Genomic DNA, 14,942 nt, shown 5'->3' with positions numbered 1-14,942 from the left:
GGATATTATGGGATGTTTATCTCTATGGAGGGAGGGGGGATTCCTCCAACAGCTCTCCCTGCTGATAAGACTGTTTACCGATGAGAAGTTGAACACACCTGACCTGTGTGTCTATTGTCATTGGACAGTTTAAGCCCACCCTGTTTTCCAAGGGTGAAGAAAAGAGTCTCTGTGTTATTTTATCTGTTGTGTCCATGTGTGATAATAAATCAGTTTGTTGACATTCTACACTGGTGTTGTCTGGTGACTGGGTGGGCTAAAGTGCATTGGATTGTGTGGTACCGGATAGAGGAAGCATTTACGGCAGACATTTTGAGTACGGGGGTCCGTCACACCCTCTTTTCTCATAAATAAAGGCACAGAATTAGGGGGGAAACATCACATCTATACGGACGATATTCTCCTCTTCTTGACATCCCCATTAATTTCTTGCCAACACTAGATGGCTTTGCTAAACTATCAGGTTTGACGATTAACCTGTAGAAATCACAAGCTCTACCTCTTTAAAGTACTACCCATCCCCTCCCCCCCAAATTTCTGTGATTCTTACAAGGTTACGTAGCTCAAAACATCTGGGGCACTTTGAAACCTTGAATCCTCCAACATACTCTGAAACTCCCAAAATCAAGATGGGGCTTCCCAACTCTAGTAAATACTACTATAAAGTGCAAAGTGCAGTTAGCTCAATTCGTGTTATGAAACCCACTAAACCTCTGCTATGGGTAGGAATAGAAATTATCAACTGTAAGACCCCTTTCACACTGGGGCGTTTTTCAGGTGTTTTTCAAGCGCTTTAGCGTTAAAAAAAGCGCCTGTGAAGCGCTTGAAAGAAGCCTCATCTGCAATCCCAATGGGAAAGCCCAAGTGCTTTAAGAGCCCTTTCACAATGTCAGCGCCCGAAAAACGCTCGTAAAGCGCCGCATAAACTAGCAGTGCTTTACCAGCATTTTTCAACCCCTTTTGGGGCGCTTTTAACCCCTACTAGTGGCCAAATAAAGGGTTAAAAGCGCTCACAAAACGCTGCTGCCAAAAGCGCTTTTTTTCGGGCGCTTTTCAGACATTTTTCAGGCGCTTCCCATTGATTTCAATGGGAAGGGGTGATTTAAAAGCAGTGTATTCACCACTCCAAAAGCGCTGGAAAGAAGCTGCTTGCAGGACTTTTTTTGACGCCCTGCCAGCGCAGCGCCTGAGTGTGAAAGGGGCTTTGGCTTTTACATTGGGATTGCAGTTGCGGCTCTTTCAGGTGCTTTTTTTAACGCTAAAGCGTCTGAAAAATACCCCAGTGTGAAAGGGATCTCAGTGTGAAAGCACTCGGGCTTTTACATTGGGATTGCAGTTGCGGCTTCTTTCAAGCGCTTTACAGGCACTTTTTTTAACGTTAATGTGCCTGAAAAACGCCCCAGTGTGAAAGGGGTCTTATCCACAGTTGGTCGCAAATCTACTTTGCTCTACTCTACAGAACACCTGCAGTCAGAAGAAGGCAGCAGACATCTTACTACACCCAGCTACGTCTTGAATTTCACAGTAATTTTAGCAATAAAGTAAGCCTATATACATACAGTGTGGTGCTGTTTGGATGTTAGATTTTGAAAGCCTAAAGGTTTTCCCAGAGGAAGTCAGGAAACTGTGACAAAACCAGTAGGTGGAGCTTGATGGGCTGACGAGAGAGGTACCAGGAAGTGTTGCAGAGCTGGCGTAGGACAGGGGGAACGCCATGAAAACAGGGGCTGCAGAACCGGACCACAGGTGACTTTCTCACCCCTCAGCACTATAGCACTTTAAAAGGCATTTTTTATTTATTTGAAATGTGAGTTGTATATATGTGGAGTTCTGTTTGCATTTAAAAGTTTTTAAACGTTATCACGCTATTGCATGCCTCTGTGATTTCCTGCATGTGATGTATATGAGGAGAGTCTCTGAACATACCAGGAGAAAATAGGGACCTCTGGGCTGGGTTATTATCAGAAGTAGCAAGTGTCCCGTGTTCCATACAAGTGTCCCATAAACCTGCATAGGATAAAGGAAGCAACAGTGGATCTCTGCAAGCTATTGCTATCAATTACAGACTTATTTTTTAAGCCTCTAAGATGAGGTTACACCCGGTGGGGGCTGTGTGTGCACAACGCATGAAGACATAATTATCACATAGTTGATGTTAATATGGACTTTTGCTGTTTAGTTTAAACACTCATCAAGGATTAATTGAACGTCACGGAGCACGAGCACTTTATTTTCATATATACGGACTGTTGCTGTTTAGTTAAATAACCTAATTTAGGAGTGCAATATCACGAAGCACGAGCACTTTATTTATAGTGTTTATATGTTGTTATGCTTTAGACAGTTATGTTATATATATATAGTGTTTATTCAATTCATATATTTATAATACTATTGTTTCCATATATATCAGTGCTGCATAGTGTGTTATGTATATATACATGGCCCTAAAGCCCCATATACAGATTCAGATTTTCTGCTGATTTTTTCCTTCAGATTTACCAAAACCCTATAATATCAGGTCAAACCTTAGGAGTTTCAATTTGTATGCAATCAGGCAGGCCCTTCTACTACATGGTTTTGGTAAATCTGAAGACAAAAATCTGCAAAAAATCTGAATCTGTGTATGGGGCTTTAGAGTTAGTTTCGGTTTCCTAAAAAGCTGCAAAATTACAAGAACGTGTGCCTGAAGGAAGTGTGGATTAGAGGAAGAAAGTGTCTGAAATCAAACAATGCAGGCGTTTCAAATTTACTATATGCTTTAACTTGTGTGTTCCTCCTTTGTAATCACACGCTGTAATGAGTGTAAGGAAAACACGTCCTACCATGATGTTCCTGAGGACCATTATTAGTGAGTATATGTTTAAATATATATTTATATAAAAAAAAAATCAATTAAAGACCTATATTGGCATTAGAAACTAAATTGTAATGTAGAAAACACAATTTCTTCTGTTATATTTTTATTGGAGTCAAAATGACATTTTGACAATAACAAACAGTTACAGTAATAGGGGGATCATGAAAGAAAGAGTTTGAAATTAGTTAAACAATGCAGGAGTTTCAAATGTACTATATGCTTTAACTTGTGTGTTCCTCCTTTGTAATCACACACTGTAATGAGTGTAAGGAAATCGTGTCCCACCATGATCTTCCTTAGCATCATGATTAGTATGATTAATAGGATATATTCTGCAAATGCTTGCCACTTTACTGGGTTTTTTTTTTAAGCAAAACACGTTTATTGTCAATAGAAGCTGTTTTAATTTAGAAAACATAATTTCTTCGGTTATATTTTTTATTAGAGTCAAAATGAAATATTTAAATAAGAATAAGTTACTATTATGCCTTGTACACACGGTCGGACATTCTGACAACAAAATCTGTCAGATTTTTTCCAACGGATTTTGTCCTAAACTGGTGTTGCATACACACGGTCAGACAAATCACTTTGAACCCCCAAACATTATACATTTTTTTAAAGCAAAGACCCTACAGATTAAAATGGTGGGTGTTGCAATTTTTTTTTCACACAGTATTTGCGTTGAGTGATCAGGGGTTAAACCTTTATTTAGGTAATATACGGCGGGTGCCCTGACGCTATAAAAAAAAACTAGCTAACCAGCGTCACCCGTGACACTAATACAGTGATCACTGGTGACAGGGGGCAATCAGGGGGTAAACCTTTATTAGGGGGGTTAGGGGGGTCCCTAGACCTATCTGGGCCTACACTAAGTAACCTAATACAGATTTTTGTCACTAATGACACCAGTACAGTGATCAAAAAAAAAAATATGAACACTGCACTGGGTGACCCAGTGACAGGGGGTGAAGGGGTTAACTGGGGGGGAGGGCGATCAGGGGGTGATCAGGGGGTGGCAAGTGTACCTACGTAAACCTGTGTTAGTGTAGATTTGGTGTACTTACTGTGAGATGTTCTCTCTCCTCTCTGGAACGGAAAAGAGTTCCACGAGGGGAGATGACATCACTTCCCCCTGCTGTGTTTACACTTACACACGCAGGGGAAGCATTTCATTCGCCAGGACCGATCACCAGGTCCAGACCAGATACCATTGGCCTGGGCCTAGGGATTGATCGGTTCTGGATCGAGTTTGATTGTCACGCTACCAGCCGGCCGTGTGTGCAATGTATAGCTACGATGCTTCGCGCAGCCGGACCAACCTGCCACAGTGTAACTGTGGCAGCTGCTCCAGAACCGGTTAAATGTGGTGGTTGCACTGGTTTTCTTTTTTTTGGGGGGGGACGGGGGTTTATTCCTATATTTTCACCTTGTTATCTGGTCAGTAAAGATGGCCAAGCTCTGTGCAAATTTTGGTTGGTACCTGAGAAACCAGACAAATTCTCTCAGTGGCTGGCCTTTGCCAATCCTGCACTTTCGATCAACTTTTGTCAAAAGAGCCTGCTGGAAAATTATCATCTGAACACTGGCTGCATCCACTTTTCAGGTGTGTTGATAGTCGGGCTGGCTTTCAAAAGATAATAACTACAGCAGCCAATTTATTGGTAGCGTGGATGGAGGAATTTTTTGTATTTTTTTGAGGACTGAACTAAAATCTGTGTTATTTTTCAGCTTTCTTTAATAGCTCAAGCTGTCCAGTAAATGGCAGTTAGAAGTTTTAGAACATTGTTTAGGTGTGACAGCTCACTCAAACACACACAAAGGATCTATGAACCCATAACTTTTTTTTCAACCTTATAAAAAATGTAACTATGCAGTTTACACACATCCACGCACCTTTTTTTTTAGAGTTAGATTTGGTTTCCTAAGCAGCTGCAAGATTATAAGAATGTATATATGTCCAAAAATGGTTTAAGTAATTGCTGAGAAGAGGAAGGAGGAGTTTAAAATCAGTTAAGCAATGCAGTAGTTTCAGATGTAATATATGCTTTAAGTTGTGTGTTCCTCCTTAGTAATCACACATTGTAATAATGAGTGTAAGGAAAACACGTCCTACCATGATGTTCCTGAGGACCATTATTAGTGAGTATATTTTTAAATATATATTTACATAAAAAAATCAATTAAAGAAAACACCTATATTGTAATTAGAAGCTAAATTTTCATGTAGAAAACATAATTTCTTTGGTTATATTTTTATTAGAGTCAAAATTACATTTTGACAATAAGAAACAGTTACAGTAATAGGTGGATCATGAAATGTGCTATAAAATGAGATAACAAAATAATAATAAACATATAAGGACAACGCTGGAAAAAGGTGAAGTAAATTAAAAGCAACAGAGAATAAATAACTTGTAAAAACAAATGAAAGAGAACAGGAGTCCTCTAAAAAGCTGAAATTCTTATTAATTTCCCAGACTTAAGCATATCAAACCGAAAAGCAAAAATGTTATATATTGCAGCTCACTAATACTCAAATGGGTTGGTTATACTATTTTTTTTTTTTTCAGGCCTCTTTTTCTTTTTTCTTTTTTGTTACCTAGTGATCTGACCAGTAAATCTGGCTATCCTCTGTGCACATTATGGTTGGTACCTTAGGAATTGGATGAAATTCCCTCAGTGGGCAGATCTTCCAGCCCTGTACTGTTTGACAAAAGTAAATTTTTTGATCAATTTTTGTTGAAAGAACCTCCTGAAATTTTTTCATCGGAACATCGGCTGCATCCACCCACCTTCAGCTCCGTTTGGGTATTTTGACAGTGGTGGCACTGGCTGTCAAAATATAATAACCACAGCAAGAGATTCATTCATCCACACTATATAGAATCTTTTCCTATTATTCTTTTTTTTTTTTTTTTAAGAGAGCAAGCTCTTCGGCAAAAGTAGCAGTTACAGGGTTGAGAAATTCTAAACTTTATTAGAATGCCTTAAGTGTGACGGGGGTGTGTAAAATTATTCACTTTTATATATATATGTAAAACCTTTATCCCAAAAGGACAAAAAAACTCAACTGTTGCTGTAACTGATTAAAAAGTGTTGGTTGAATTTCTAATTTAATTTGATAGTCAAGTCCACTGACTGATGGCGATTCAGAGACACAAAAATGTAACCGTATATCTTTGGAGGCTGTAAATAAAGGGGTTTATAATATATATTATATGTTGCTACAGAATTTTTTTTTTTTTTTGTGAGGGATGTTTGTTATTATGGGGTTCTAACTTTTTATTTAGTATCATCATTTGGTAAGTCAAATCGTTAAACCATGTATATGGTTAATGTGACTAGACTGGTATGCAGATGTTCGCAAGTTATTCCTCTCTCCAGGCACCTATACGTGTACTTTTAATACCATACCATAACACAATAGTACTTCTTTTGAATCTTTGTTCATGCTATACACTGTAACAACAGGAATTGCATCCTAACAAACATTTGGTCTGTCCATTTCCCTCAAACTGATGTAATGTAGAATTTGCATACGACCTCAACACATCAGGAGCTGTACTGTATATTAACACACGATGTTCTCAGCCTATCTATTATATGCCTGTACCAAATATTTGGGTATCATTCCTTTGAGTAAAGCTTAGTACACACGAATCAGAAAATCGGACGAAAAAAACGCTTTTGAAGAGATCGCACGATAATCTGATACTTAGTACGTAGCTTTCGAGAGCTGATCACAACAATTCATCCAAAATTATCTGAAGGGACAAACATGAACATTTTTCTTGTACGGTACCAGATCGTACAATTTTAGTTTAATCAGTACAGTTTTGGTCCCTAAAAAAATCAGAAGAGAAAGGCTGCACATGCTCGGAAACAAAATAATACATTACAATACATCACTCTCGAAGTTGTGTTGTGTCGTACTAGAATTTTATTAAATTGATTAACCTTTTATTTTTCGATATGGAGACTAGCATGCAAAAAAAAAGGAGCCAACATACCAGCATAGCTCCCAACTGTCCTTCATTTGGAGGGACTGTCCCTCTTTTGTGACCAAATCCCTCTGTCCCTCATACAGCCTCAATTGTCCCTCTTTTTTCTCCAATGTGTACATCTCTATACAAAATGTACAGTACTATTTTAGTACCATTCGTGTATTTCTGCATCAAACTTTTTATCCATCTGCTATACATTTAGCTATACATGTATTACTACATTTGTTATTTTGAAAAGCCAATATAAAGGAAAAAAATTGTGTGGTTTAGCCAATTATCTGCATATTAGATCTTTGTGGTTCTGGTAACCGGGGCAGTGGCAGGGACGTGTCCTTTGTCTACACACTGTATACTAAAAGGTCACCCTTTTTTATCATCTCAAAAAGTTGAGGGATACATACCAGGGTGTTTAATCTTTTCATCATAGGAAAAGTGTTCACTTTGTTACATTGCGAGTCCAGTTACCTTTTTGATACTAAATTCTCTTTGGCTGTAGCAGATTAATCGCCATGTTTTTTTTTTTTTTGTTTTTATTTATTAACTCCTAAGGCTCTGTTCACATCTTGGCTTATTGGGGCAACAATAGTGGTAAAATCATGCAAATAGAATTGTGGGTCGTGTACTTCCTTTAGGCAACATGCATCCCGCAATTCTGTTCATGCGATTTTACTGCGATTGTCGCCCGACCAATTGCGGGAAAATTGTGCTGTGCTTGGGGTGCTATTGTAATTGGCCGACAATGCGCGGGGAAGGCACGGGTGTCCCACAATTTGCCGATGTTGCGAATTCCGCTGCGATTCCGCCCAAGATTTGGAACACGGAGATGTGAACGGAGCCTTAATCAAATCTTATTTTATTTCAGAAGCATCAATCAAAAGTTGTCCACTGCAAACAAAAGGATATAAAGCCTATTGTTCAAATCTGTGCATCTGTTGTCTGTCCTACAGATATGTCAATCTTTTCCTATGTTTCTTTACATCTATGCAATTTTTCACATGTCCATTCTTGAAAATGCTGAATGTCTTTCTGTAGTGTGACTTGGTGTGAATTTAGCCACATAGACCTTAATGCAATTGCAATTGCAATTGCATAAAAAACACATATATGCTGCACCAGCACATCCCAGTCACCAAAGTAAGTGGAATTTGGGCTTTGTAAAGCCCCATACACACTATCAGATTTCCTGCTGATTTTTATCTTCAGATTTACCAAAAGCATGTAGTGCAAGGGCCTGCCTGATTGCATACAAATTGAAACTCCTAAGGTTTGACCTTATATTATATGATTTTGGTTTTTGAAAGAAAAATCTGTAGAAAATCTGATAGTATGTAAGGGGATTAAGACGCCCCTGTAACTAACACACCATTTAAAGGCATGCCCCTAAGTGAGGATAAACTACTGAAACTATGTTAGGATAAATATTGCTGATAAAAAAATAGACATTACTTTTTCCTTTTTAATAGTGATTATTATTTTTTGATTTCCAAAATGTTGTTCCTTGCATGCCAAAATTCAATTTTTGGTACATGATTTGAAGATTCTTTTTTTAAGTGTATTTAAGCCCCTTGAATTACACAAGGAGATATATTTCTGCTCAAGGTGAGCAAAATTCTCTGAAAAGTCTCTCTGAAAAAAAAAAATGTCATAGGTGACCCCTGCTGTTTTTTAAATAAACAAAAAAGGTTTCTACAGCCCAGAGTATAGCTTGATATGTAGTTATCTAAAGCAATTTTTAACGATAAAATACTTTTCATTTTTTTTTTCATCCTTTGCTGCATCTCAGTAATTCAAATCTCCTGTAGCTTCTTTGCAGGCACTCCTTGTCTACTTGCCAGTGTGGGGGACAAGGTCATGTGGTGCCCAAGGCAAAGACGCCAAATGGTGCCACCCCCCCCCCCATCCTTCCTGGGAAAGGTGGGTGGAGGTTTAGGGTGTGGGATACAGAATGCCTCACCAAATTATATGTAACATTCTATCCCAAAATAAAATATGGGGTTGAAAGTTATGTGGAAAGAAATGCCCTGACATCAGCATGAGGACAAAATGCCCCTGTGTTGGTGGTGTCACAGAAAGATAGAAATCCCTCTACATCTGTGGTGTCACTAAAAGGAAAAGATGCCCTTGCGTCTCTGATGCTTACAACCGTGAAATTCTTCAATATACAACCAATAAATAAATCTTTTGATCTGTGTAATTCATCAAACTATTAAGAAAATAAATATTTTTATTCATGAAATATTATTAGAAGGAGACATAAAATCTTATGTGCAACAACAATACTGCTTTTGCACTCCAGTCTTGAAACGGCATTGTTTCTTATAGCGGGGAATATGAATGTTCTGCTGGACTTTATTGAATATAATTAACCACTTAACAACCACCAGCCGCAGTTGTACTGCGGCAGGTTGGTTCTCCTGAGCAAACCGCTGTCACTGTACGTCGGCTCGCGCAGGCGCAGTGTGCAGTGGATTCGCACAGAGAAGCCTGGATCCTGCTCCCTCCTATTGAGTGCCCCCACAGCAAGCAGCTTGCTATAGGGGTATCCGAGCAGAGCCACAGCTCTGTGTCCATTCAGACATGGAGCCGCAGCCCGGCCCGTTGTAGTCTCCCCATTGGCTGACTGACTTTGACAGCAGCAGGAACCAATGGCACCCCGCTGCTGTCTCAGCCAATGAGGAGGGAGTCCCGGGCAGCCAAGAAACTCCCACAACATTGCTGGATCTAGGTGGGGCTCAGGTAAGTAATGGGGAGCTGAGAGGGGCTGCTGCACACAGAAGGCTTTTTATCTTAATGCATAGAATGCATTAAGATAAAAAAAAAAAAGTCTGCCTTTACAATCACTTTAATAATCAATTAATCAGCACAATATATATAGACATGGTGTAAATCAAACATGTGATATAAATATCCCCAACATTTTTTAAAAATATGAAAACATCTATGAAATTATGAATGAAAAGCAAATGTTCATATCAAATTCCAAAAAGAAAATATAAATATAAAGTGCGCTGCTCCCAGTGCTAAGTGTTAAAAATTCATAAAGTGCTTCCTTGTTCCACCAGTGCTCAAAGAAGCATTAGCCTCTTACCAGATAATCATGATCTCTAGATTATAGGAAATCATGATAAGCATGAGATAAGGGGGTATCCTTTAAACAGCCAAATCTCATTCTCAAAGTCAGGCATGGATCCTATGCTCGATGGTCGAGGTGCCCCAAAAAAGAAGGCTCATCGCTAGTGATGGCCGAACGGTTCGCCCGGCGGTCGTTTCGCGGCGAATTTCCGACTTTCGCCGTCCGCGGGTTCGAACGCCTTTTTCCGTCGTTCGCCCCGGCGGACTTACGTGTTTAATGTATACAAGAACTTTAACCTTTCGTGACACGTTTATCATGTGTTACAGGACAACCAATTGAGACATGACAGCTCATGGACACTTGGACATTCCCCCTAACCTATAAATACACCCGATCCGGTGGCCATTTTACATTCTTTCTTCTGTCACTGTAGGGAAAGGATCCTGTGTGGAGTAGGGACAGAGAAAACGCTAGCTATTTGGTACACAAAAGTTCTTTTCAGGACTGGTATAGGTGTTAGGTCAGCAGCCTGAGTTTCTTTTGTCAGTTTAGATAAAGGGACAGAGCGCTGTATGCTGCTATTTTAGGGACAGCTCAGCCAGATTAGTCTTTCTTCATCATCATCATCATCATCATCATTAGCTGTTACTATCAGGTCCACAAAAGAGCTGTTCCAGCTAATCGTTCCAGCCTACTCTTTTTTGCCAATTTGTATAGGGACAGGCAGGAAGCAGTGTGTCAGGCAGTGAGGATAATTTTAAAGACTTGCTGTTACTATTAGTTCCACAAAGGTTCTTTTCAGGACTGGTATCAGTGGTACGGTAATAGGCTTGTACACGTATAATATTCTTTCTTCCAAATATAGAAAGAATATTATACTTGACTGCTGCCCTTCTGCTGCAGTCTGCTAATCATTCACAACTCACTTGTTCCACAAAGCTCTTTATCAGGACTGGTAACTTGGTCTGTCTAGGGTGCTACGGTACATAGGCTTGGGTGCGGTACAGTCTGCTGTTCTGTAAGGACCGCTATCGGTCCACAATAGATAGGGTTGCCGTGCACTACTGCTGACCGCTGCCCTATACTGCAGCAGTCCTTCAGCGGTATAGGGACTGACGCACAGTCTGCTAAACACTAATACACAACCTGCTTGGTCCACAAAAGTTCTTATAAGGACTGGTAACTTGGTATAGGGTGCTACGGTACATAGGCCTGAGTGCGTTACAGTCTGCTGTTCTGTAAGGACCGCTATCGGTCCACAATACATAGGGTTGACGTGCACTACTGCTGACCGCTGCCCTATACTGCAGCAGTCCTTCAGCGGTATAGGGACTGACGCACAGTCTGCTAAACACTAACACACAACCTGCTTGGTCCACAAAAGTTCTTATAAGGACTGGTAACTTGGTATAGGGTGCTACGGTACATAGGCCTGAGTGCAGTACAGTCTGCTGTTCTGTAAGGACTGCTATCGGTCCACAATACATAGGGTTGCCGTGCACTACTGCTGACCGCTGCCCTATACTGCAGCAGTCCTTCAGCGGTATAGGGACTGACGCACAGTCTGCTAAACACTAATACACAACCTGCTTGGTCCACAAAAGTTCTTATAAGGACTGGTAACTTGGTATAGGGTGCTACGGTACATAGGCCTGAGTGCGTTACAGTCTGCTGTTCTGTAAGGACCGCTATCGGTCCACAATACATAGGGTTGCCGTGCACTACTGCTGACCGCTGCCCTATACTGCAGCAGTCCTTCATTGGTATAGGGACTGACGTACAGTCTGCTAATCACTAACACACAACCTGCTTGGTCCACAAAAGTTCTTATAAGGACTGGTAACTTGGTATAGGGTGCTACGGTACATAGGCCTGAGTGCGTTACAGTCTGCTGTTCTGTAAGGACCGCTATCGGTCCACAATACATAGGGTTGCCGTGCACTACTGCTGACCGCTGCCCTATACTGCAGCAGTCCTTCAGCGGTATAGGGACTGACGCACAGTCTGCTAAACACTAACACACAACCTGCTTGGTCCACAAAAGTTCTTATAAGGACTGGTAACTTGGTATAGGGTGCTACGGTACATAGGCCTGAGTGCGTTACAGTCTGCTGTTCTGTAAGGACCGCTATCGGTCCACAATACATAGGGTTGCCGTGCACTACTGCTGACCGCTGCCCTATACTGCAGCAGTCCTTCATTGGTATAGGGACTGACGTACAGTCTGCTAATCACTAACACACAACCTGCTTGGTCCACAAAAGTTCTTATAAGGACTGGTAACTTGGTATAGGGTGCTACGGTACATAGGCCTGAGTGCGTTACAGTCTGCTGTTCTGTAAGGACCGCTATCGGTCCACAATACATAGGGTTGCCGTGCACTACTGCTGACCGCTGCCCTATACTGCAGCAGTCCTTCATTGGTATAGGGACTGACGTACAGTCTGCTAATCACTAACACACAACCTGCTTGGTCCACAAAAGTTCTTATAAGGACTGGTAACTTGGTATAGGGTGCTACGGTACATAGGCCTGAGTGCGTTACAGTCTGCTGTTCTGTAAGGACCGCTATCGGTCCACAATACATAGGGTTGCCGTGCACTACTGCTGACCGCTGCCCTATACTGCAGCAGTCCTTCAGCGGTATAGGGACTGACGCACAGTCTGCTAAACACTAACACACAACCTGCTTGGTCCACAAAAGTTCTTATAAGGACTGGTAACTTGGTATAGGGTGCTACGGTACATAGGCCTGAGTGCGTTACAGTCTGCTGTTCTGTAAGGACCGCTATCGGTCCACAATACATAGGGTTGCCGTGCACTACTGCTGACCGCTGCCCTATACTGCAGCAGTCCTTCATTGGTATAGGGACTGACGTACAGTCTGCTAATCACTAACACACAACCTGCTTGGTCCACAAAAGTTCTTATAAGGACTGGTAACTTGGTATAGGGTGCTACGGTACATAGGCCTGAGTGCGTTACAGTCTGCTGTTCTGTAAGGACCGCTATCGGTCCACAATACATAGGGTTGCCGTGCACTACTGCTGACCGCTGCCCTATACTGCAGCAGTCCTTCATTGGTATAGGGACTGACGTACAGTCTGCTAATCACTAACACACAACCTGCTTGGTCCACAAAAGTTCTTATAAGGACTGGTAACTTGGTATAGGGTGCTACGGTACATAGGCCTGAGTGCGTTACAGTCTGCTGTTCTGTAAGGACCGCTATCGGTCCACAATACATAGGGTTGCCGTGCACTACTGCTGACCGCTGCCCTATACTGCAGCAGTCCTTCATTGGTATAGGGACTGACGTACAGTCTGCTAATCACTAACACACAACCTGCTTGGTCCACAAAAGTTCTTATAAGGACTGGTAACTTGGTATAGGGTGCTACGGTACATAGGCCTGAGTGCGTTACAGTCTGCTGTTCTGTAAGGACCGCTATCGGTCCACAATACATAGGGTTGCCGTGCACTACTGCTGACCGCTGCCCTATACTGCAGCAGTCCTTCATTGGTATAGGGACTGACGTACAGTCTGCTAATCACTAACACACAACCTGCTTGGTCCACAAAAGTTCTTATAAGGACTGGTAACTTGGTATAGGGTGCTACGGTACATAGGCCTGAGTGCGTTACAGTCTGCTGTTCTGTAAGGACCGCTATCGGTCCACAATACATAGGGTTGCCGTGCACTACTGCTGACCGCTGCCCTATACTGCAGCAGTCCTTCAGCGGTATAGGGACTGACGCACAGTCTGCTAAACACTAACACACAACCTGCTTGGTCCACAAAAGTTCTTATAAGGACTGGTAACTTGGTATAGGGTGCTACGGTACATAGGCCTGAGTGCAGTACAGTCTGCTGTTCTGTAAGGACCGCTATCGGTCCACAATACATAGGGTTGCCGTGCACTACTGCTGACCGCTGCCCTATACTGCAGCAGTCCTTCATTGGTATAGGGACTGACGTACAGTCTGCTAATCACTAACACACAACCTGCTTGGTCCACAAAAGTTCTTATAAGGACTGGTAACTTGGTATAGGGTGCTACGGTACATAGGCCTGAGTGCAGTACAGTCTGCTGTTCTGTAAGGACCGCTATCGGTCCACAATACATAGGGTTGCCGTGCACTACTGCTGACCGCTGCCCTATACTGCAGCAGTCCTTCATTGGTATAGGGACTGACGTACAGTCTGCTAATCACTAACACACAACCTGCTTGGTCCACAAAAGTTCTTATAAGGACTGGTAACTTGGTATAGGGTGCTACGGTACATAGGCCTGAGTGCGTTACAGTCTGCTGTTCTGTAAGGACCGCTATCGGTCCACAATACATAGGGTTGCCGTGCACTACTGCTGACCGCTGCCCTATACTGCAGCAGTCCTTCATTGGTATAGGGACTGACGTACAGTCTGCTAATCACTAACACACAACCTGCTTGGTCCACAAAAGTTCTTATAAGGACTGGTAACTTGGTATAGGGTGCTACGGTACATAGGCCTGAGTGCGTTACAGTCTGCTGTTCTGTAAGGACCGCTATCGGTCCACAATACATAGGGTTGCCGTGCACTACTGCTGACCGCTGCCCTATACTGCAGCAGTCCTTCAGCGGTATAGGGACTGACGCACAGTCTGCTAAACACTAACACACAACCTGCTTGGTCCACAAAAGTTCTTATAAGGACTGGTAACTTGGTATAGGGTGCTACGGTACATAGGCCTGAGTGCGTTACAGTCTGCTGTTCTGTAAGGACCGCTATCGGTCCACAATACATAGGGTTGCCGTGCACTACTGCTGACCGCTGCCCTATACTGCAGCAGTCCTTCATTGGTATAGGGACTGACGTACAGTCTGCTAATCACTAACACACAACCTGCTTGGTCCACAAAAGTTCTTATAAGGACTGGTAACTTGGTATAGGGTGCTACGGTACATAGGCCTGAGTGCGTTACAGTCTGCTGTTCTGTAAGGACCGCTATCGGTCCACAA

The 14,942-nt window shown here is 42.0% G+C and overlaps 1 protein-coding gene across 2 annotated transcripts in view; it reads left to right on the top strand.

The window, feature by feature from the left end:
• The first annotated feature begins 2,714 nt into the window (after positions 1–2,714).
• Positions 2,715–14,942, top strand: part of LOC143934167 (immunoglobulin superfamily member 1-like) — a 125,553-nt gene continuing 113,325 nt past the window's right edge. Inside the window, exon 1 of one of the 2 annotated variants that reach the window (XM_077457546.1) lies at positions 2,715–2,851. In XM_077457546.1, coding sequence (XP_077313672.1) covers positions 2,800–2,851 — 52 coding nt within the window. In that variant the 5' untranslated portion in view covers positions 2,715–2,799. Of the gene's footprint in view, positions 2,852–4,920; positions 5,003–14,942 lie in introns of those variants that run through there. The other variant, XM_077457545.1, reaches the window with a different exon arrangement.

Source organism: Lithobates pipiens, unplaced genomic scaffold (genome assembly GCF_037356315.1).
Source record: "Lithobates pipiens isolate NorthernLeopardFrog02 unplaced genomic scaffold, aLitPip1_a1.2 Scaffold_27, whole genome shotgun sequence".
Lineage (NCBI taxonomy): Eukaryota > Metazoa > Chordata > Amphibia > Anura > Ranidae > Lithobates > Lithobates pipiens.
This window is presented reverse-complemented; position numbering and strand designations above follow the sequence as displayed.